The sequence below is a fragment of the Aristolochia californica genome, unplaced genomic scaffold, assembly GCF_029961685.1.
Source record: "Aristolochia californica isolate CCGP_79_NKW_82.1479 unplaced genomic scaffold, dmAriCali1.0.hap1 SCAF_10, whole genome shotgun sequence".
Taxonomy (NCBI): Eukaryota; Viridiplantae; Streptophyta; class Magnoliopsida; order Piperales; family Aristolochiaceae; genus Aristolochia; species Aristolochia californica.
Window position 1 is genome coordinate 4713162 of NW_027181771.1, and position 23002 is coordinate 4736163.

Sequence of the window (23002 nt, forward strand, 5' to 3'; positions counted from 1 at the left end):
AAAAAATATGAAAATACTTTTTTTTATTCTAAAATAAATTAGAATTAAGTAGAAGACATTCCTTGAGGAAGTGAATTCCACCACAAAATGTCATCAACCTTAGTTGAAGAAATTCTATCGATAATTATTTATTAGTTAAAACAGAAGCAATCGGAGATATTCTTCAAAGGAATCGACTTGTCGTTGAAGGTGTCAATTTTGGCGAAATTAAGAGTTTCCTATGCTACCTAGAAAATAATTACCAGTATAAATTGATTCTGCCAAAAATAAGAGTTTCCCGATGGATGGTGGAAAACTATTTACTAGCGAAAAACCTTTTCCATCGAAAATAAGTATTTCCTAGGAGTTGGCAGGAACTTTTTCTTTGACAGAATTCAGATTTCACATTAGAAAGATTCAATTTTTCAGTGAAATATTTTTCGCTTATAGAAGTTGTTGCCATTCATCTCAGCTTGTTCTTCTTCTCTCCCACAAGCGATAACGCGTTGTCTCTCCTCGTAGGAGACTGCAGAATAAATCTTGCCAAAATGAAGGCAAGATATCCATTCCCAATATTTGGGTCTAAATACTTCCCAAGATATCTAACTAAAACCCAAAAAAAAAATTGGACCTCTTCGGCTTCACATTCCTTTGCTCAAGTCCTTGAGCTTGATGAAATAAACAGCTGCAAAAAGTGGGATAATTTTCACCATTCCATAAACATGTGATGAGGATCAACTAGCTTGCTTTTGTTTAGTAGCTATGGCGACAAGCGACTAGATGGCAAGAAAAAAAATAAAGGTATAGGGAACTAAAAAAAAAAAGACACCAAATCCAGGTAAAAGGGCTAATCAAACTCAGCATTTTTGGAGCATTGGCTATGGTTAAATCATGCTGAAGAATCTAAATCATGGTCTCCCAAAGAACAATCGTTGCTCTAAACTACCGGATAACCTAAGCATCCACAAGAGTATCATAAAACAAGGAGCCACCCATAACGGGTAGATAATTAGCCAGGTTCATATTCCTTAAATTCAAGAATCACAGGAAGGAAACATGTCCAGTATATAATGGAGAAATTGTTCGGAAAAACAGCATATACAGCACTCAGAAAAGGCAACATTGATCCTTTTAACAAGATTCATACCTCAAAAAATGCTTTTCTAAATGGTGTTGCAGATTTAGTAAAGCTGTCATACCTTATTATGATAAATGAAAATCATGCCATTGAACTGCAAAGAAAAGGACAAGTTCTTGCAGCATAAATAGAATAAATTAATCACCTGATACTTTCCAAATTTGTCAATGCTGGTCTATCAATTCATTCTCTTTGAATGCCACGGATTTGAACAATATTTTGTGCGATGATTCCGTAGAGCACATTTACTTGCAGTTAGTTCTGTAACATCCACTCATTCAACAAAGGCTTGGATAGAATTTGTTAGACCTCTTGAATGCAGCAAGATCTAAAATAGCATCCCCAAATGCGGCTTGTGTTTCAACCTCTCCTTCCACTCCTGTGTTGCAGCCCCAAACATGGATAGCAAGTCTTCTGCATTTGGGAGACTCAGACCTCAAGTATGTGTTATACCACCTTATGACATCATCCTTCTGGATACTCTTGAGCTCGTCCGCTTCCATCTTTAGCATGTCAAATAAATACCTGCAGTTCCACAGATTTAGTCGAATGATAAGTAATAACTGGAACAGCTGCTTAGAAACTAGAAACATGAAAAAATCTAATATGACTTTTTAAAAAAATTATTGGTTCCCAAAATAACATTTGGCCTTCTAGTTGTTTTTTTTCTACCAAAACAACGTGATTTTGTCAAACTGCAAAATTAAAATAACTATGTTTGAAAAAAGAAAACAATAAAGAAGAAATTAACTTCGATACAGAGGGAAGAAGGAAAAGAAGAATATGGCCAAAGAAGAAAGGACAGAAAGCAAGAGGGTTTGGCCAACCTGAAAGCCAACCCCTTTCTTTCTTACATAAAACATAAAACTATAACTATTAATTCTGACCAAACTTCACTAAGAACATTCTTCTAAATTTTCAAAGAAAAAAGAAGACAGCATTCTTGTTTTGCCTTCCTGATCGCATTAGATCAGCTAGGCCTCCCAAATTTGATCAAACATTTTTCAGAAGTATGCTTTATCCTGTCATTGTGGGACACCCTCTTCCTCTGCTTCAGGCTCCGCCTGAATCCTCTGCCATGAGAACACTGGGATCTTCCATGCTCACGATTACCAGAGAAACCAATGAAGACAAGGCAAAACCATCTCCAGACACTTCAGTGCCATCTCCGTCAGAGACACTACATCAGTCACTGAAGACTAGAGTAAATAAAATTAAAATTTATATCTTTTGTGATCATTATTTGACACTTGGCAGTGTGATATGTTCGTTCAAACTTCTAGGAAATTTGCTACCTAGAAGTCTTCCCTTGTTTCTTCCTCACATTGTGCATTTGAACTAATGGATAAGTAAAAACGTAGGTCATGTAGCATCTTCCAGAGAGTAAATATACTCATTGAGGTTATATCTCCTTGTTAAAAGCCAAGAGCGCACTTGTACAAATTATCAATCCTCATGATATTCAGCCTTTGAGCAGATGTGCCACACACAGAACTTCACAAGACTCAGCAGTTTCATGGAACATAAAATTAGCACCTACATGTAGTTTTGTGCTATTAATGAGACAGCTTACCAAACATAATCAAACATGGCCACATGAAACATACTCCTAATAGATGTCATCAGAACTGAACCAGACTGGTCAGTTCAACATGCCAGAACCTGACCCCTTTAGAAGAAAACTGGTTTTAGCATAAACCCCAAGGACCCAGCGGTTGGTCCAGTTCGATAATCTACTTATGAATACGTGAAAAAAAATTCTGGAGGGAGGAGTTGAAGAGGTGACCAAACACTTGAAAGGTAATGTTATACCAGAGTACCAAAATATTGGTTTGTGTCTAAATCCAATGAAATGAATATATCATAAAATATGAAGGTAGCATCCCACTCTGGTCCAACAAATGGTTGAACCCAGTCTAACCCCGGTTAAACAAAAACCTGCCCTCCTACCAATTTGATGGCCAGTCAGTGCACTATTTTCCTTTGCTTAAATAACTTCTAGGTAGGTATTCATTTCAATAAGAGATATAAGATGAATACATACAGACCTCTCCCACAATAAGATATTGTTATCAGTAAGTTCTACAAAGTTCATTTGAATTTGTTGGAATCTTCTATGAGAAAATCAGCTCAAGGGTATTTTGGTCGTTGTACATGATTGGACATTTTATATTATGGCACTATCTTGTTCAACATGTTTAATTTTATATTTTGGCACTCTCTTGTTCATATTCATAGGAAGAGTAGAATGGGAGTTACAAGGGAATAAGTGATTTTTATGAAAAGAGGCATTTTTGTAATTTATCATCTAAAACCTAATAAATAGCATTTGGGGTTGTGTACAATCCCTAATGCAGCTCGTTCAAAGCTTCTGCCTCTCTCTCTCTCTCTCTCTCTCTCTAAGTTTCACACTTTTTACACGGTATCAAAGTGGTGATCATTGCTGGGAGTGCATCTTAACCAATAAAACTCCTTTTCTCTGGACTACACAAAAACAGGTTTTTTCAAATCTTCTCGGTGACTGGTTGGTAAAAAATCAATTTTCCCCATTTTTCTTCTGCTATAAGCCTAGGGTTACTGGTTCTTTCATCCTTTGAAGGATTATTCATGCTTTGATTGCCCTATAAAAGGTTCTTTTTGAGTGATCTTGGGATATTGTCAACTATCCCTAGACCAGTGGCTGTGTCATCAATCCTTATGCTGACATCAGCCCTAATTGTGGTCTATTCTTGAAAGATTTTCTATCTAATTTCTATATGGTGTTGATTTGAGCACATAATACTTATGCACATCTCGTTCCAACCCTAACCCTAACTTTTACGAAGTGGGGTCCACATCATTGAAATTTGCAAACGTGCTTAGCTATTGAAATTGAATATTTTAGTGACTCTATACTTATTCTATGATTGATTTGGGTAAAGATTATGTACCATCCAGAGAGATGAGTAGATCTGATGATAAAGATGTGTTTATGACTTCTAAAAAGTTGACAGGACCGAATTATCTCAATTGGGCCAGAACAATGAGAATGTTCTTGAAGGGTAGGAGGACAAAATACATCTGAGACGACCCTTCAATCCCATCAACTGATGATTGGGAAATTGAAGACAACCAAGTTATGATTTGGATTGTCAATAGTATTGATTCAACCTAGAGAAATCAAGAAATCAAGTGATGCATTGTGAAACTGCCAAGGCTATGGGTTTCCTTGGAGTACTTATATGCTGCTCAAGAGAGCTACTTATCCAGAGTCTATGCATTGTACACCAATTTTTTTGGTCTCAAAAGGGGTAACAAGACAGTTACACCATATGTGGGACTCTGGTAGGAAATTAATATGTATCATCCTTTCACTATGGATGAGCAGGAATTGAGGAAACAACAAAACCAGTTACTAGTGGCATAGTTTCTTGATGGTCTAGGTGGTGAATTTGTCAGCATTAAAGCAAAAATTCTAGCTTTAGAAGAGGTGCCCTTGTTACCCACTACTTACTATAGAATTGTGAGAAACGACATTGGTATCTAAAGAAGAAAAGGGGGGTAAGATGACAAATGCTGCAACACTTAATACTCTAGGCCCTAGTTCTAGCCCAGCAAACTCATCTCAAGGCCGAATAGGTTCGAGGAGAGGAAGAGGTAGAGATAATTCAGGCAAAGGTGATGGTAAGTCAAGGAGGATAAGCGCCCAGTGTGGACGAACTAATCATTACTCTGATAGGCGCTAGAAATTGTTTTGAAAACCTGCCTGGGCAAACTCTACCAGTCATGAAACCAGTGGAGCAATATCAAAGGTTGTTGCACCTGTCTCTTCAAGGGGAGATGATGAGGTACAACAGCTATTTCAACAACAACAGATTATGCAACGCCTAGCTTAGCTATCAAGTGGTTCATCTACGGGATCCATGGTTCATGCTCATGCTCATACTGCTACTGTATCCACTCTTTATGTGTCTTCTTCTCCTACCTGGGTTATCGATTCCAAAACTACTGCTTTCATATCATTTTTGTTTTCTAACATAAAAGAATCATCACAGATAAAACAAGTAAACTTAGCTTATGGGTCTATTTCCTCAGTTCATGGTGTTGATACTATTACTCCTACATCTTTCTTGTCTCCTTAGTCTGCTTTCCTAGTTCCTAAATTTTCCTTAAATTTGATGTCAGTGAGTCAATTAACTAAGTCTATGAATTGTTCTATGATTTTTTATCCTACTCATTGTCTCTTGCAAGACCTTGTGACAAAGAGGACAATTGGTTCCCCATGTGAGAGAGACGACTGGAGAGCCACCTACCAGATAATACACTACATGTGCTCTATACATCAACTACCCCATTCCAGTGGTATTTGCGATTAGGTCATCCTTCACCGGAAAAATTGCTTCAAGTCTTTCCAGAATTTCTGTGGGTTGACCGAGTCAACTCACAGAACCTGCTCAAATACCAAGTTGAATTTCTGGAAAGAGAAAAACTTCATTGACTTGTTGTAATTTAAATACAACGAATCTCAATACCCTTAATAGAGGAAACTAGTAGAATCCAATTACAATTAAACTACCCTTATACCAATTACACCAAAAATTAAACACTAAAAAATAAGTCCTAAAAAAATTGAACAACTAAACATAAATAGAAGATTAACATAACTAAAACATTTTTAACTGAGACTCTTCTGTGAGACCTCTTCTTATGAGACTCCTCTTAGACTACCATTTAATTTTGGCTCTATGACACTTCTTGCTATGAGAGTCATATAAGACTCTTCCATACTTGCTCTTTAACAATATCATCAATGGAAGTTGATTTTTTTTCTTTTTGTCTTATTTTGACTTTTTGTTTCTACGAGAGTGGATTTATGTAAGATTTCATGTCCTATTCTTTTTTCTTCTTTTTATAATGTAGTCATGTTCCTTTTTCTTCTTTTATGCAAATGCTTATGTCATTGATATAATATTTGTGTCCCCTTATATTTTCTTAAATAAAATTCTCATTACTTTCAAGATAAAAAGAAAAAGCAATTTTGTTGATGATAATTCTCTGGTTATTCTTCTCGGGAATCCAAGAATTTCAAGAAGAAACACTTTCTATAAATATGCAAAGATCAAGTGGTGAGGACTCCCCTTGTGTGTTGCCGATTACACAAGTTTATACTCGAAGACTCTAGACTACGACAAGACCCAACACACTGTGGTTGGGGAGTGAAGCATTTAGGATAGATTAGTTGTTATTTTATTACTTATATTTTGTATTGTCCTTAGAAGTAATTGTTTTATTTGTTCAGGGGCATTTTGGTCTTTAGGGGTATTTTGGTCATTTTGAAATGTTCCTCTTCTCCTTCTATTTTCTCTCTTCTCCCTCACGGAAGCAGCACACCACCAATGTCCCGCATCATCAAGGGACTGAAATTTTGTGAAAAACAGGGATTGTTCTCTAGGCTTGTTCTTAACTTTTGTAGGATCAGGAACTATTTTCTAATTCTGTTTTATAGATTTAGGTTTCCCCTGTATCTGTTTTCTCATAACCTTCTTCCCAGAAACTATTTTCCCACCAAAGAAAGTGGAAGATTTACAAAAAAAAATTAGAAAGCAAAAATTGGAGTCAAATTGTTTTAAGGTATTGCAGCTAATACATATTATGCAGAAAGACGAGTGAGCTAGAAACTAAAGAAGCATCTGTTTAAACGCACTTTTAATGGGTCTAAGTGCTCCTAACCATGCATTTTACTGCCAAAAGCGATAACAGAACTATCAGTTGACACAGTAAAATAACAATATTTATTTCTTATTTTTTTGTTACAAGGTTGAACATTCATAACAACCAAAAAACTAATTATAAGATAATGGCAACCCTACCTTTTATCAACAATTTGAGTCCAGTGGTGATCTGTTTCATGAATAAGAGAAGGATGTTTCTCCAACTTCTGCTCTATCAAGCTGGCACGATAATTTTCAAATGATTCTGCATCAAGACCTTCCTGTGAAGGTAAAATGTTTTTGTTAGAGAACAGCATACATCGCAGTGGGATATCAACAAAATACTACTGTTCATTTCAAAAATACTTGTTTTCTTTTTCTATAAACAGCACATAAAACTGTATAAAATATGAATGTAGAACTCCTCAGGTAAGGAAGTTGACAAAACCACGCATAATTAAAAATGCAGCTCTCAGTTTCTCTATTACCAACTCTCCCTCCAATCTCTCATGCACACACTCCCTCTTTTCTTATTTTTTGAATAAGGTGAGAGATATTTCGGTGGCAAAAGGAGTTACAAGCTAGCACCCAAACATGATGGAAAGGCCAAAGAGAAACCAAAAAATGTACAACAAAGAATAAACATATACTACAGTTGAGAATACAAAGGAACCAGTGAATGAGCGTCAAGTGAAAATAACTTGCTCTGAAAGGGAAGTTCCTTCCTGGCAAGACGTCAGCATGTGAAGGATCTAGGCATGTGAAGCCCAGTAATAGTAAGTTGTTGCACCAAGTGTTATAAAATGCAGAGCAGAGTAGTCAGTTGAACCGGGTTCCAAGTCAGTTAAGAGGATAACCTAGGGAAGGGAAAAAACGCGACTGACCAATTTTGAACTCGATCGAGTTGCCAAAGAATCGGCTTTCCAGGCTTCCATGGCATCCAAATTGGGTGCTCATTCTTACTTGGCTCCAGGTTTGTCCTTCTAACATTATCTTTTTTGAGCCCTTATTATTTGAAACAAGGTTCCCATCATGTGTAAATTTCATGCTGCACTAATTTGGAATCATAATAAGAGATTACCCTCAAACTCAATTTTCATGGCAGTGCTCTTAGCAACCCTGGGCCAGCTGGTTTTGTCAGGACCATCTGGAATTCTGAAGGCCTCGCTGTCATTTCTTAGTCTGGACCAATGGAGATTCCAATCTCTACCTCAGCTGAGCTCATGGCCCTCCTCTAGGGCCTTATTATTTTTTGTGATCACTTGATTGGCCCTCTTATTATTGAAGGTGACTCCAATGTGGTGGTCACCTGGTGCTCCTCCAAACGACCTTGGTGCCATTTGGGCAGCCAATCATGATATCATGGACATTTCCTCTTTGCTTACTTGTTTTTGGATTATGCCCTGAGATCAGCTAATTCTTTAGCTAATTCTCTTGCCAAACAAGCTTCCCTCCAATCACTTGTTGTAAAGGGAATGCACCTTTGATTGTTTATTCTTTTTTGCTTAATAAAGCTGATCACTTTCAAAAAAAAAGATTCAATGGCAAATGCTAAAAATCTTTGTTCTTATGTCTATTACAGAGCACACGTGCAACAACAAGGCAACATAGCAAACAGATGTTTACAGCTTCGGAGTGGTTTTACTAGAGCTCATAACAAGCAAAGTCATTCAACACGACAACTTCAACGAACTCATCAACATAGTAAAGTGGGTCCGAAGAAAGATCAACAAAGAAAACGGCTTCATTAAATTTCTGGACCCCAAAATCTCAAATTTGTTGCAGAAAGACGTGTTCTAAGCTCTCTAAATAGCTCCATGGCATTACGGTCATGCAAGAAAAGTGACTCACCATGTTTGAAATCATCAGATCACTACGGTAAATCGAAACTAGAACCCATTCCTCAATTCCTTGTCCTCCTTCCAATTAATCCCACTCCAACTATCATCTTTGTTCTGCATGGCGAAGTGGGGGTGGCAACCCTTCCCCTAAGGGGGAAGTGCAGGGCTCCACCCACTTCCTCTGATTCTCGAATAATGTTGGGAAAACATCTCTCTCCTACCTCTATTTTCCTTCTCACGGAAAGGTCTTCTTCTGCCACTCGTCACTTCTTGTATCATGTAGATGCTTTAAAAATTTTATGTGATTCACTGGGTAGCCTTAGGACATCAGCTAAAGGACTGGAATGAAGCATTAAGGGGGGAACAAATCCCCAAACAACTACACCCAATAAAAAAAAAATTGGGGTTCTCAAAGTAGAAGCATTAAGGGGGGAACAAATCCCCAAGCAACTACACCCAATAAAAAAAAATTGGGGTCTTCTCAAAGTAGAAGCATTAAGGGGGGAACAAACCCCAAAACAACTACATCCAATCAGAAAAAAATGGGGACTTCTTTAAGTATGTAACACCCACATAGATATAAACTTTCTTCGTGATGAACTAAAACATTTTTAACCTTTTTGGACATGAGAATATCCCAATAGATCATTTAATTGAAATACGAGATAATTTATCAATAGACCTCAAGACAATGAACAAATTAGCTACAAAAAAAAGCACAACGAGGAAATGGGAGCAACGTCAAACCTCATTCCAAAACCTCAAACCATGTAAATTAAGAGTAAACTAATATTTAACCAAAAACAGAGCAAAGGAGAGTCACCAAGTAGTTCATGTCAACAAAAAAAAGAGATTAGGACAATTACTTGACCCCTCTCCTCTAACTAACCTCTTCACTAATCAAAATTTTGGCCATAATAACTGACATTAAGACTAAATAACACACTAGTAAGTTATATGACAAAACTGCACCTCACTTAAGAATATTAACCCCTTTTTGCCTGATAGTCAGCCAAATGATTGGCAGATCTGGGGTGTGGGTCCATATACAATTTAGATGGGAAGTATTTTTTTGATGAAATTATATAAAAACTTTTATAAAAGAGGGAGAGAAATATACAAACCTAACTAAGCAGGCCTTCCTCCACAACAAGGTGTTGGAGGGAAAATAAGTATCCCAGTGCCACCCCGACTTTCTTTGCGCACAAGTCAATGACAACCTTGGAGTCACCTTCGATGATGAGGGGGCCAACGAGACGGTCCCCAAAGATCAAGAGGCCCTGGAGCAACCCAGCGAGTTATGTGGTAATAAAAATACCCAAAGGGCCCACAAAGGAGTAGAGGAGGCAACTATTTTCATCATGAATTACCCAACCAAAACCAGCAAGACCAGGGCAGCCAAAGGCACTGCCATCGAAGTTCATCTTGAAGTGGCCAGAGAGGAGAGGGGGGAGGGGCATTGGGGGATGGGAAAGCCCCACAATTGCGGCGATCAAACGCTTGTTCCCCCTGGCATCAATGCTACTAAGGTGAATGAAGTCGATTGGAGCTGGTAGTGTTTTTAAAGACAACAATGGAGACCCTATTCTATCTTATGCAGGGCCGGTGGGCATTGCTAATTCAAATACTGCTGAAGTGAGTGCTCTTCTATTCAGCCTTCAAATCTTCAAAGAGCGTCTCCATGGCAAGTTGTTTATTGAAGGGGATTCTAAGACTGTCATCAGTTGGTGTTCAAAAGATAGCTCCCCCCCTTGGCGCCATTGGCCTATCACTGATTGTATTGTTGACATTGTGTCATCTATTCATTGTAATTGGAACCTCGTCTATTCATAAAACAGCTTTTCTACCAATATGATTTTTTTTTTTGAAATTTATTACCTTACTTTTCTTCTTTTTTCAGTTTTTACTTATTTTATAAAATTTTTATTTGTTAAGTGGGTTGACAGAAAATAGACCCAAACATGACCTAGACCTGGAGGGTCTTGGTTCATGTCTATATTTCTGACCCATTTAGTAAACTGCTCACGCCTTTTTAAGACTAGTTTAGGTCAACCCAAAGTGGACCCAACCCATTGCCACCCCTCCTAGTACTATTATCCACCTACAGCTCCTCACTGGATTGTGACCCCCTCTATCCCATGTCCTCTTCTCAAATCTTATTCAACTCGGAGCATCAATTATGTTAAGGAATAGTCCCACATGGATTAGTGAGTACAAAGATTTTTAGTTTAGTAGCTGGAAAAGAAGTTTCCTAAGTTGGCTAGTCATTTTTGGATTGGCCTTGGATCCAACTTCACATGGTATCAGAGCGGGTACTCATCTGTGCCTACACCTAAATTATCCACTTGTAGAGCCACAAAAGAGGCCTACCCCTAAATTATCCACTTGTAGAGCTACAAGAAAAGGCCTACACAACTATCCACTTGTAGAGCCACAAAAGAGGACCTACACCTAAACTATTTACTTGTAGAGCCACAAAAGAGGGCATACACCTAAACTATCCACTTGTAGACCCACAAAAGAGGGCATACACCTAAACTATCCACTTGTAGACCCACAAAAGAGGGCCTGCACCTAAATTATCTACTTGTAGAGTCACAAAAGATGGCCTACACCTAAATTATCCACTTGTAGAGCCATAGAAGAGGGCCTACATGTGAAGGATAGTGTTAAGGAATAATCCCACATGGATTAGTGAGTACAAAGATCTTTAGTTTATTAGCTAGGAAAGAAGTTTCCTAAGTTGGTTAGTCATTTTGGGATAGGCCTTGGACCCAACTTTACAAATTACATGAGTATGAAATCCTAAAAACCACTGCACCAAATTAACTGGGCATAAATATTTTCTCCTTTATAGTTGTGACCAAAAAGAAAAATGTAAGAAACAGATATGGATAATTTTATCATGAACTTTGGATTCTTACCAGCAATTCTTGCAGGCTGCTTATAAAATGGTTGATTCTCTCATGCAAGTAGATAGGATCATAATCAGAAGATTGAACGAGGAAGCAGAACCCTAGCACTCGATATGTCATGCGAGTACCACTTTGAACAGTATAACCAAGTTGTTCCTTTGTCCTGCGAGAGAAAAATAACAGCTTTATGAGCAGTCCAAGAACCAATGATAGGGACGCTGCGTGAAGAACTTTCAGAAATTTAAAGAAAACATCTAGTAAAGGTTTGCTGTAATGGGTATTCTGATTTGATTGCACTGATTCTAATTTGGCAGGCTGATCATTAGACAAAAGAACTACAAGTTATTGTACAATAGCTGGTGAATACCTAGTTACTTGAAAAAGTAAAAAACATAGTTTGCCAAGTACCTTGTAAAGAAAAAAACAAATGTTTGCCAAGTTTCATGAAGAAGCAGAGTATCATATGATGGCTCAAGCCAAGTGCAACACGAAAAGCTCATTAGAAGATTTTGGCATTAAAGTGGATAAGCACATAGGTCCCCATTGCAAAAATCTGGCAGCTGCTCGTTTGCATATAATAATATCGGTTGTAAGAGAACCAAACATATTGATATAAACTGTCACTTTGTACATGAAAAAATATAAGCCAATGATTTCAAATGTAATTATTAGGTGAAGCATATTCATGTCAGAACTTATTAGTATAAGTCTTAAAATAGTGGATTCAGAGATATTATAGTCATTGTAATAAGTGATCAATTAAGGAAGCAAAAGAGGAAGACAGTACAACTTTTAGTGCCCTAATCTTCTTCATTACTCTTGACGCAAACCTACTCTCTCTTTTTATTCCTCTCTTTCACTTGATACCTAAATTTCTACTCAATTTATATGATATCAGAACAAGAATATCTCATCTTAGAGTATGATCTTTCCCTTTCCCTTTGCTTTTTTCCTCTCCTTGGTCTGTCCATATCAGATTTCTTGGTAAAAACTCAACTTTTTGGTTTGCAAGGACTTCCAAGACTCTTTTCCCTACAATTGATGATTTAAGTGAGCCATAGACTCTTTCATAAACAAAAAAGTGAGCCATAGACTCATATTGACGCAATAGAGCCTGTTGTTGGGTTCAGTTGATGTTGTGCTTCTTTACCATAACCATGCTGATTTCTTGAATTACATGAAGTTTGTAGTTTTTTTTTTTTTTTTTGTGTTTATTAAAAAAAATTGTAGTTTTATAATGATGTGGTCTGTTTGAATACTGTGTTTGTGCACTAAAAGTAGTAGATTTCTGCACCTAGTGACTGGGTGCTTGTTGGTTGGGTTATTACTGATTTGATATTATGTGTGACTTATAAGTATTAGGAGCCTAGTATATTCGCAATTTGCGCTGATTTATCTACTAGTTAATATCCTGTTCATATGTTCAAGCATGATCTACTGTCTTTTGGGTTATTGTGCAGCTGAGTGTTTCACTCCTCACATCTGCATATCAAATGTTTGTTGAAAATACTGTGGGGGATGGTCAAACTGAAGAAGTTATCACTGCAGTTGTTAAGTAGAACCTATCTGAAGATAAAGATAGTAGTGTGCCTCCACTGTTATAATAAATGGTGGGAACCATATGATGTGAGCTTAGATCTTTCTTGGTGGAAAGAAGTTTCACTAACTTCATGAAGTTCCTCCATTTCCTACGAGGCTTTTTTTTTTTTTTTTTTTTTTGGAATGATTGAGAATTTTTTTTTTTAATGATGCTGATTTTATTAAGACAAAAGCTCAAAAGAGCAATCTACAAAGGAGGGAAGTCTTCCCAAACAATGAGATTGCTGGGAAGTTCCGAATTTTGCCAATTTATCAGCCAAAGAGTTGGCTGATCTAGGAATGAAATTCCAATTACAATCAATAGAAGATACAATGTCAGCAATACTATCCGTGATGGACCAGTGACGTTAACGGGGTGGGGGAGCTGTCTTTGGAACACCAACTAATAACAGTCTTCGAGTCGCCTTCAATGATTATCTTGCCATGGAGACGATCCCTGAAGATTTGGAGGCCGAACAGCAAAGCACTAACTTCAGCAGTATTAGCATCGGCAATGCACATTGGACCAGCATAAGAAAGAATAGGGTCACTATTGTAACCTCTAAACACACCGCCTGCTCCAGCCGGCCCAAGACAACCAATAGTACTACCATCAAAATTCAGCTTAATGCAATCGCAAGGGAGAGGATCCCAGAAGACCATACTCAGAGTTCTACAGGGACCAGACATATGGGTGATCGAACTCCAATTTTCCCGAAGGGAAACACCCGATAGAGTGGCAAATTCCTTCCTTGTATGAAGCCAGCTTGAGATGAGGCCCACGACATGAGAAGTTGTGTTGTCCGGGGTGCAAGCTTTGGAGTTGAATCCTCGATTGTTCCACTCGAGCAAAATGCACCATGGAACATGTGCAAGACAGGCCGAAAGTATCAACTTGCCCCACCGAGGAAGCTGAATCCCTCGAACCATCTCAAAGGTGCCGAAAAGGTCTTGATGTAGACCCACTTGGAGCCCAATCTTCTGAAAAATCTTCATCCAGACTTGCCACGAAAATCCAGTGTATGAGAACATGCTGGACTGCCTCATCGCACTCACTACAAAGGGGACAAGAAAGATTAGGGGCGGTGAAGCCTCCATAATCGGCCAATGATCAGAGACAACCCAATTGAGAACTTTGCCTATGACATTACTACATAACTGGAGCCAGTCATTGTTGGCTAAGAAACGGTCAAGCTAGGAGAGGACGGGGGACTGTCTACCATTTGACCAAGTGAAGGTCTTCCCAGATAGGGTAATCCCGTCTAGGTCCCAACCGCCAATAAAGTTTGCAAATAGCCTCATGGAGGTAGTGATTCTCCAAGAGGGCGGGGATTTCTCGTGGCAGAAGCGGATAACATTGAAATCTTCCGCAATCATCAGAGGAATGGGCTACCTCTGACAAGTCCTCAAGAGGTCATCCCGGAATGACCCCCCCCCCCCCCCCCCTAGACACCAAATGTTCCCTGATCCTTTGTCTCTTAGCTTGATTTCAAGGGAGTAAGTGCCGCAACAACGATCTAGCACCTCAATGTTATTTGTGTCCCACATCATCAGAATGCCACCAGCCGATCCAATTGCATCCATAGAAATCCATCCAGGCTCCTTAAGGGGCCACAACTCACGGATATATCCAAGAGGTAGAATAGCTATATTTGTCTTGGTAGAGGCAAGGAGGTCTCGAACTAAGGCGCGGCGCGGCGCCGCAAGGATCCAATTTCACGAACATTTCAAGAGAGAATGATCATTGATCAGTTGTCTTTTTCTTGGACTTCTCAAACAGTTGTTATCTCCTAGGAGGGGCTCCATGTAGACGGTGCCCATCACCTTGGCAAGTTCCACTATCTGGGCCCAAGTTTCTGGGTCGAATTTTTGTTGTTCTGTCTGGAGAGCAGCCACATAATTTTGAGCTCTTTCACCCGGCTCTGAAAAGATGAAGTTCCCTACCTCTGGGTTGTGGGGGTCTCTAGAAGTAACATTGGGTCCTATCTCGGTTGGCCTCTATTCCGGAACTGGAATGTGGCAAGGGGAGGAGGAGGAGTTTTGGGGTGAGGATTTCTCGGAGGTGAGGAAGGGGGGAGAGGATGGGGGTGTAGTTATTTCGGGGGATAAGACGTGGATGGCAGCTGTAGGTATCTGGGGTTGTGATAGATTCTATTTGGGATAAAATTTGTGATGGCTATGGGGTTCATGAGGAGTCATTGTGATCACTCCTTGTTTATGATAAAGAGGTCTATTGAAATTGTGTACTTTTTGGGTATTGAAGTAGCGAAAAGTAAAGAAGGCATTGTGATGACATAATATGTATGTCACAGACATGCTTCAAGAGTGTCTTCGAAAAATACAGTTAGATGTTGCACAAAGAATTTTTAAGGTATTTGAAAGGAACACCAGGAAAATGTCTTTTCTTTAGACCTAACAATCATATGAAGATAGAGGTTTTCTCTTATGCAAATTATGCAGAGTCCAAACTGGACAGAGAGTCAACCTCTAGGTATTGTGTCTTCCTAGGAGCAAATTTGGTTTGTTGGCGAAGTAAAAAGCAGAATGTTGTAGCCCGGTCTAGTGCAAAAGTTGAATACAAAGCGATGGCTCACATAGTTAGCGAGTTCATGAGGGTTAGGTCAGTCTCACGAGAGTTGGGTTTCAGCTAGGATGAGTCGATGAGCAATGTTTGTGATAATCAGGTTGCAATCTTTATTGCAAGTAACCCAGTTTTCCATGAGAGGACTAAACATGAAGAAGTAGATTACCACTTCATTCGAGATGCGGTGATGAAAAAGGAGGTGGTAAATCCGTTTGTTCAGTCTGGAGATCAGTTGGGAGATGTATTCACCAAAGCACTTGGCAAACAAGAATTTATATCATTTTGCAACAAGCAGGGACTCCTGGATATATATGTTCTAGCTTGAGGGGGAGTGTTAGAAAATACATACAGGGGTATTTTGGTCATTTTACCCTCCAGGGGCATTTTAGTTACTTTACCACTTCAATAGTTAATTTTTATTATGTAATCTTGTTATGCCTGTTAAATTATTTCATTGGTTAAATTCCCATGTACATATGATGTGTGGTTAGGAAGATATAAAGAAATTAAGGTTTATTAAATGTATAGGGGTATTTTTGTAATTTTTAACTCAAAACACTTATTTAAGGAATCTGGGAATTTGTGCATAGTTCCCAAGGACGCCATTCAGGCTCTAAAGCTCTTCTTCTCTTTTGTCCTTTTTCTCTCAATTTTCCCTTCACCCAAATCTTGATTTTTATAGTAACTGAAACTTTTATGTTTGTTTTGGACATTTAATAGCAAGGAACCTCATATTAGTTCTCTAGTACTGTTTTATTATACTGCATGATATTTGAGATGCCCTGCAGAAAGGTGAAAGAAATGCGAAAAAAAAATTATGGTGAAATGAGAAGTGTGCTCCAAGAGATAAGCAACTATCAACCCTTCAACACCTTTTTTGAAGAAGAGAGAAGCATCTAGCACCTCTTCACCTCTGATGCAAAACAATTGAGAAGACAAATGGTAGAGGTTTAGGTAATTACATGCATTATGGCTGCTGCAACATTTTTAAATGCGTTGGGGCCAGAATTTGAAGACATACATGCATAGATGCTAGCAAGCACGGAGGAACCCTCCTTGGATGATGTATCTGGTAGGGTGGCAGAACATGCACTAGTCCCTTAAACAGTACACTTGTAAAACTAATGATGTATCTGCTTCTAACACTAGTGATACTCAACCCTTCTAGGATCAAGGGGGACAAGGGCCATGGATTAGAACCAGTAAGAGGTGAGGCAAAAGAAGAGATCAGGAAAGACCTCATCACTGGATACACTATGGACACAATAATTATTTCTCTGACAAGTGTTGGGATAAGCTTGGGAGCCCAGCATGGGCTAACCAAGCTGCCAGGGAGGTGGCAGCTCTTATTCTTTTGAGAATAAACTCAAAATAATAACTGTATCAGAAGAAGATTATCAGAAATTATTATAGAAAACTGTGCAGGTATTGCTTCAGTCTACTAGCTGCAAGCTTCATCGTTTTTCGCTTCTATGGCTACTTTGACACACCCAGGTATTTTTACTCTTTTTGCCTCATCTTCTGGCACTTAGGTTATAGATTTGGGAGCCTCTCATCGTATGACAGGAAATTCTCATTAATTCTCTTCCTAAAATAAGCCTTCCAGTAATAGATCTGTTAAATAGGTGGATAGTTGTGAATCTAGAGCGTCTAGGACATGGGATCCTCAAGCCACAGTTCTACTTTGTTTTTTTTTCTTTTTTTTCTTTTCCATTAGCTTATTATCTATTTCTCACTTGGCAAAACATATAAACTACTTGGTAACCTTTTTCTCCTTCTATACGCGTCTCTCAGGATTTCTGACCTAAGAAGGTGTTTAGTAGGGGCAAGGTAACATCAAGGACGAACTGTTTATTGAAAGAGTGTGGTTGATCAAAATCTTAATACACTATAGACATTTGTCTCCCTACCAATGGCATCTCCAACTAGGCCATCTGTCACCACAAAAGCTACTACAGTTACTGCATTTGTTGGCATCTGCATCCTTGCTTACTATGAAGCTTGTGAGTTGGGCAAACACCACAAGGCTGTTTCTGTTGCTAGAGTAAATAAAGAAGTTCGTTTCCATTTAGTGTCATCCATTGAGGTATTTGGGGTCCATGTCAAGTTCCTAATCAATCTAGTCAATAAGTATTTTTTGTCTTTTATTGATGATTTTAGTGAGGACACTTTGATCTATTTACTATCTTTTATTGATGATTTTAGTCAAGACATTTTTCATTTATTAACTTAAAGAAATACCCAAAGTCATCAATGTATCCAAATTTTTTATAATGAAATAAAAGTGTAATTTGATCCTCAAATCCATGTTCTGTGTACTAAAAATGCTTTGGGAAATATGAGTAACAAATTTTATGTGTTTTGCTCCTCTCATGGCAAGCGTCACCAGAATTTGAGTGTCTTCCATACAGCTATCAAAGTTGTCTTCCATGAACAAACCAAACAAATTGAAATCGAGTAACTTTTTAAGAGACAAGGTGTAGAAGAAGGTTATTTCAACCCAGCATGTTTGTTTACAGAATCAGATAGAAGATACATTTAGAAAAGCATTTGTATTAGGCACAGTTGTCAACAGTTGCAGCAAGCTGGGGATATATGAACCAGCTGGAGGAGGCCGCATGAGAACAAGGATTAGTCACTTTGCCATGGATCTAGTTATCAAATTATTTTATTACCCTTGTTTGATTAAAAAGTTATTTTTGTAGTTCTGATGTAAATTTATAACAGAGTTTGAAGAACTGGAACTCATCAGAAAGACAGCCTCATCTCCAGCCTTGATTTTCTTTGTTGTTTTCTCTCTTTTCCATCTTTCTCTCAGGCTTTTTCCCTTTTTCACGTTGCAAACTTCAAACTCTTCTTTCTTCTTCTCTCTCTTGCTCTCTAACAAAACAATCAATACAAGACTAAGAAAATAACCAGGCAGAGAGTGACAATAAGTCTTACTGGTTATTTCTGTGCATTCACTCAAAATACTGCTTTAAACGGTTATTTAGTCCTCAAATATTTTTAAAAAGAATTAGAAGAGACGTTGTCAACCCCTAATTCTATTGCCATAAAAACTGACACGCTTCTTCTCTTCCTGTTTCCTTTCTCTTTTTTTCCTTCTTTTCCTCTCCCTATTTTTATTTTAATGTGAATTAATCTACCATGATCTTTAAGATAAATACTAGGAAACAAATGGAAATACCTTAGTTGATTAAAATATGGCTCTTCAATTATCTCATCGAACAGATCAGCTATGGCTCTCAATCTGGTTGCTTCCAATCCAACATCTGGCTCAATTTGAAAATAAAGCTACAAAATAGATAATCACAAAGGGAAAACAAATAAATCAGATTGTTTGAGATTAAGAAGAATACAGGAGATTTAGATCTGAAGCATTATTATGCCCTTCATGTCAGGTCATGATGTCTCCAACTGGAAACTAAGTTTAAAGAGTTTGAAGCAGTATTGTGTTTTTTTTTTTTTTTTGGAGTTAAGTGAGAAAGAGAGTGTCGTATCGTGCGTCGAGAGCTAAAAGGTGCTAACGTGCGCCTAAGAATGTCGCGACAAGAGAGAAGAGAGAGACCAGATCGGAGGGAGATTCAACGGGAGTCGAGGACCAGCAGCCTGACGTGACGACGGCAGACGAGTCCTCGAGACAAATCGACGAGCAGTCCAGCTGCTCATCGAACCAGATCTGATCGTGGTTTTTCGGGGAGAAAAGCTAAAAGATACTCGTTGTTCCCAATCGAGACCCCCACCTCCGACGGCAATCCAAGGGGAGAACTTTCCCCCTCTCATTCCCCTCGACGGCAACGAAGACCTACAACTTCCGCAGGTGACACCCGATGGCCTCCAAATGCTGTTCGACACTCTCAATATCACTTCTCTGGTGATTCCGAGAGCAACAGCAGTGAGGAAAGCTTGAACAGTGGTCATGCTACCTATGACGACAGCGACGCCACCAGCTGGACCACTGTTCACCGCCGGAGCCGGAGAAGACGACCCTGAGAACCAGCTTTTCACTTCGTTTTTGGTCCTACAGCAATCACAATCACTCAGGTGACCCTCCGGAGTGCTGAAAACGTCCGTATTACAGTAAAAACATGGGAACACCATGCCTTCATCATTGTTCCTTTGTCGGGCGGTGCTTCTTTCCTCACTACCTTCTCGGCAGCAACTGTTGAAGATATGAGGACAACGCCCAGAACCAGAGAGCTCTGGTAAGGATCCTGGTGATATTATTTTTGTACGATCCGCCATGGGAACCGCTTTGAATGCAAAATTTCGCAGCACAAAGACACCACAACCATGGCCCAAGTCGCTATCCCAAAAAGAACCAACTCCGGCTTCGGCTGGAATCAGCTCACCCGCGCCATCCGCCACTTTCTTCCACCCCCATCACCGTCCAGTACCAACCTTCCCCGACCAAACTACCCCCCTTTGCCCCTTTTGCTCCCCAACCCGACAATCCAGAAAACTAATCCCACTTGCCCCTCCTAACCCAGCAGACCCCCTAGCCCAAAAATCAATTCCGATTCCTACTCCCCTCGTTTCATACCCAGCTCCACAAAGCTCAAACCCTTCCCACTTGGAACAAAACCATAACACCATTTCAATCCTTCCAAACCTGATTTGCCATGGTTTTGACTGCCTCCTCTGTGCTGCCTTGGTCTCCTCCAGCACGCCACCGGCTGAGGGCCAGCTCATATCAGGCTGGTTCCAATGCCACATGTGCCTGAACTACAGCCCCCTGGCATCATATCTCTGCCCAGACAAGTGGATAGTCACCTTCCGCTCAATTGATGACCGTTGGATGGCAACTCGGCTTGCAGTCTCTACCCCCATTGCTTCAGTCCGTGACTGGGGCCCCTCCTTGCATCACCGTAGCCTCGTTCAGAGGATTCAGATTACGGGCCTTCCGCTTGAACTCTGGGAGAGCAGTGTATTTAGTCTCATTGCCAGCCGCTTTGGTACTTTGATCAGACTAGACAGTAGCACAGCTGAATGCCGATGACTTGACTGAGCCAGGCTCTTCATCAGCCCCAACCGCGTTCACTCTGGGACGACCTTCCTATGTCTTGAAGTTGATCAACCACACCTCTAGCTTGGTATCACATTTGGAGAACTTGTGGGAGATAGTTTATCTCACTGGCAAGAACAACCCTGTACCTGGTCATCAAGCACCCCCACCCCCCTGGCACCACCGTGCCCCCGTACAACCTTCTGCCCCTATGTCTCAGACTACCTACCTCACCTTTCCCATCAGAACCTGATCCCCCACAAAGATCCCCCCACCACACTGACACCCCTACCCCTACCTGGTATAGCATTGATACCAGGACCCCCCGCCCTCCCTCTGACACTTGGCCATCTCTTTTCTCGCCTTGTGGCCCCCTAGTTGGGACGGTTGCCAGCATCTCACACACCTACAGCAACTCGATTCCCCCACTCCCGCTCCCACATAGCCATACCCATAGCCCCCTTTTGCAACAAGAACCCCTCCGAAATACTCCCCCCTAGACCCTATCTACCACCATTGCCCCTCCTATCGCTCGTATGGACCTCACCGATGAGTCAGGCCCCTCCTAGACCCACCTCCCCTCTCCTTTCCGGCAGCCAGACAACCTGTTACTAGATCACCCCTTCATCTAGCGACCTACCAGCGTCATCGTCGCACTTCTGGCCAAGCCCCCCTCCCGGGGAGCCCAGTGGTCCTCCCTGCCAATCAGGGGAAGTGATTCATGGAGACCTATGCTTTCCACCGCCGGATGACAGAAACTAGCAACTCCAATTGGCTTTGCAGAATGAGCGCCACCAGTTTGATGATGAAACTTGGCGTCGTATCTCCAAGTTGGCTCGAAGAATGGGAGTGGTTTAGAATGATAACATTTCGGGTGGTAAGACCACATCATGAGTTTGTAGAAGTCAAGAAATGATTATTCTTTCTTGGAATGTTCATGGGCTTGGATCATCAAGAATGCGTACTACCATTCGTAATCTTCTTTCTAGAAGTAACCCATCTATTGTAATCCTCCAAGAATCTAAATATCAAAATCCTTCCAATTCCATTATGCATAACCTCTGGGGTTGTAATAATTTGGAATGGCTTACCATCAATGCTACTGGGTTTTCTGGTGGCCTCTTTCTCCTCTGGAACTCCTCTACAGTTGAAGTCTTAGATCACGTGACTGGCTCTTTCTCTATTGGAGTTAAGTTGGGTGACAGATGCACTGGTTTCACTTGGGGGTTTGCCGGTATTTATGGCCCTACCTGATACCGGGATCGTCGCTCTTTTTGGGATGAGATTTCTGGCCTTCTACCTCTTTGGCCCATTCCTTGGCTCCTTGCCGAGGATTTCAATGCAACCTTTGTAATGAGAAGTCTCCCCCTACCTCCCGAACTACCTCAACCATGAGGCAATTTGCTGACTTTATCAGCAATTTTGAGTTGGAAGAAATCAACCTCTCTGGCAAGACGTTTTCTTGGTTCCTTGCCACTGGTGACTAGCTCAAACTTTACACCAACACCAGTGGGTCGGTTTTGAGTCGTGCTAGCTCCGACCACTAGCCTATTCAGATTGATACCAAACTTGATAAATGGAGGCCTGCCCTTTCAGGTTTGATAATTCTTGGTTGTTGGATATGCACTTCGCCGACAACATCGCTTGATGGTGGGAAACCTTTGGGGACCCTAACTATGATGGCTGGTCTCTCCCCCACAAGTTGAAGCGCCTCAAAGTAAAGCTCAAATCATGGTCCTCGGAGCGTCGCCTTGCTGCCTCCTCTCAGAAATCCTCTCTCTAGTCTCAAATTGCTACTCTTGATATGGTTGAGGAACAAAGGTGTGTCTTACTCATGCTGAGTTTTCTAACCGCATGTCTCTTCAATGCAATTTTCAATCTATTCTACACTTCGAAAGGTTTCAATGGAAGCAAAAAGCCCGCTTCAAGTGGTTGGCCGAGGAGGATGCTAACACAAAGTTCTTCCATGTCATCGCTTCGACCCGTAGGAGGACTAACCGGGTCACCTCCTTGTCTATTGACAACGAGGTTACCTTGGATAGGACCTCCATTACTGATGATTTTCTCAATTTGTTTGCAGATCTTTACAGAGAAGAGCACCACCACCGGCCTAGGCTCTCCAACCTTCACTTCTCCGCAATTTCCCCAATTCTGGCGAGTTTCATTGAGCTTTCTTTCTCTGACTTGGAGGTTGAGGATGCTATACTAGGACTCCCCCAGGATAAGGCCCCGGGGCCTGACGGATTCAACGGGTAATTCTACAAGGCTTGCT

The 23002-nt window shown here is 40.3% G+C and overlaps 1 protein-coding gene across 1 annotated transcript in view; it reads right to left on the reverse strand.

Annotated features, from left to right (window-relative positions):
- Positions 1-988: 988 nt before the first annotated feature.
- LOC137934304 (nardilysin-like) overlaps positions 989-23002 on the reverse strand; it is a 68742-nt gene continuing 46728 nt past the window's right edge. The window contains exons 16-19 of the mRNA XM_068778593.1: positions 18913-19019; positions 11573-11726; positions 6967-7088; positions 989-1642 (exon numbers count right to left, since the gene is read on the reverse strand). Coding sequence (XP_068634694.1) covers positions 1396-1642; positions 6967-7088; positions 11573-11726; positions 18913-19019 — 630 coding nt within the window. The 3' untranslated portion in view covers positions 989-1395. The remainder of the gene's footprint in view (positions 1643-6966; positions 7089-11572; positions 11727-18912; positions 19020-23002) is intronic.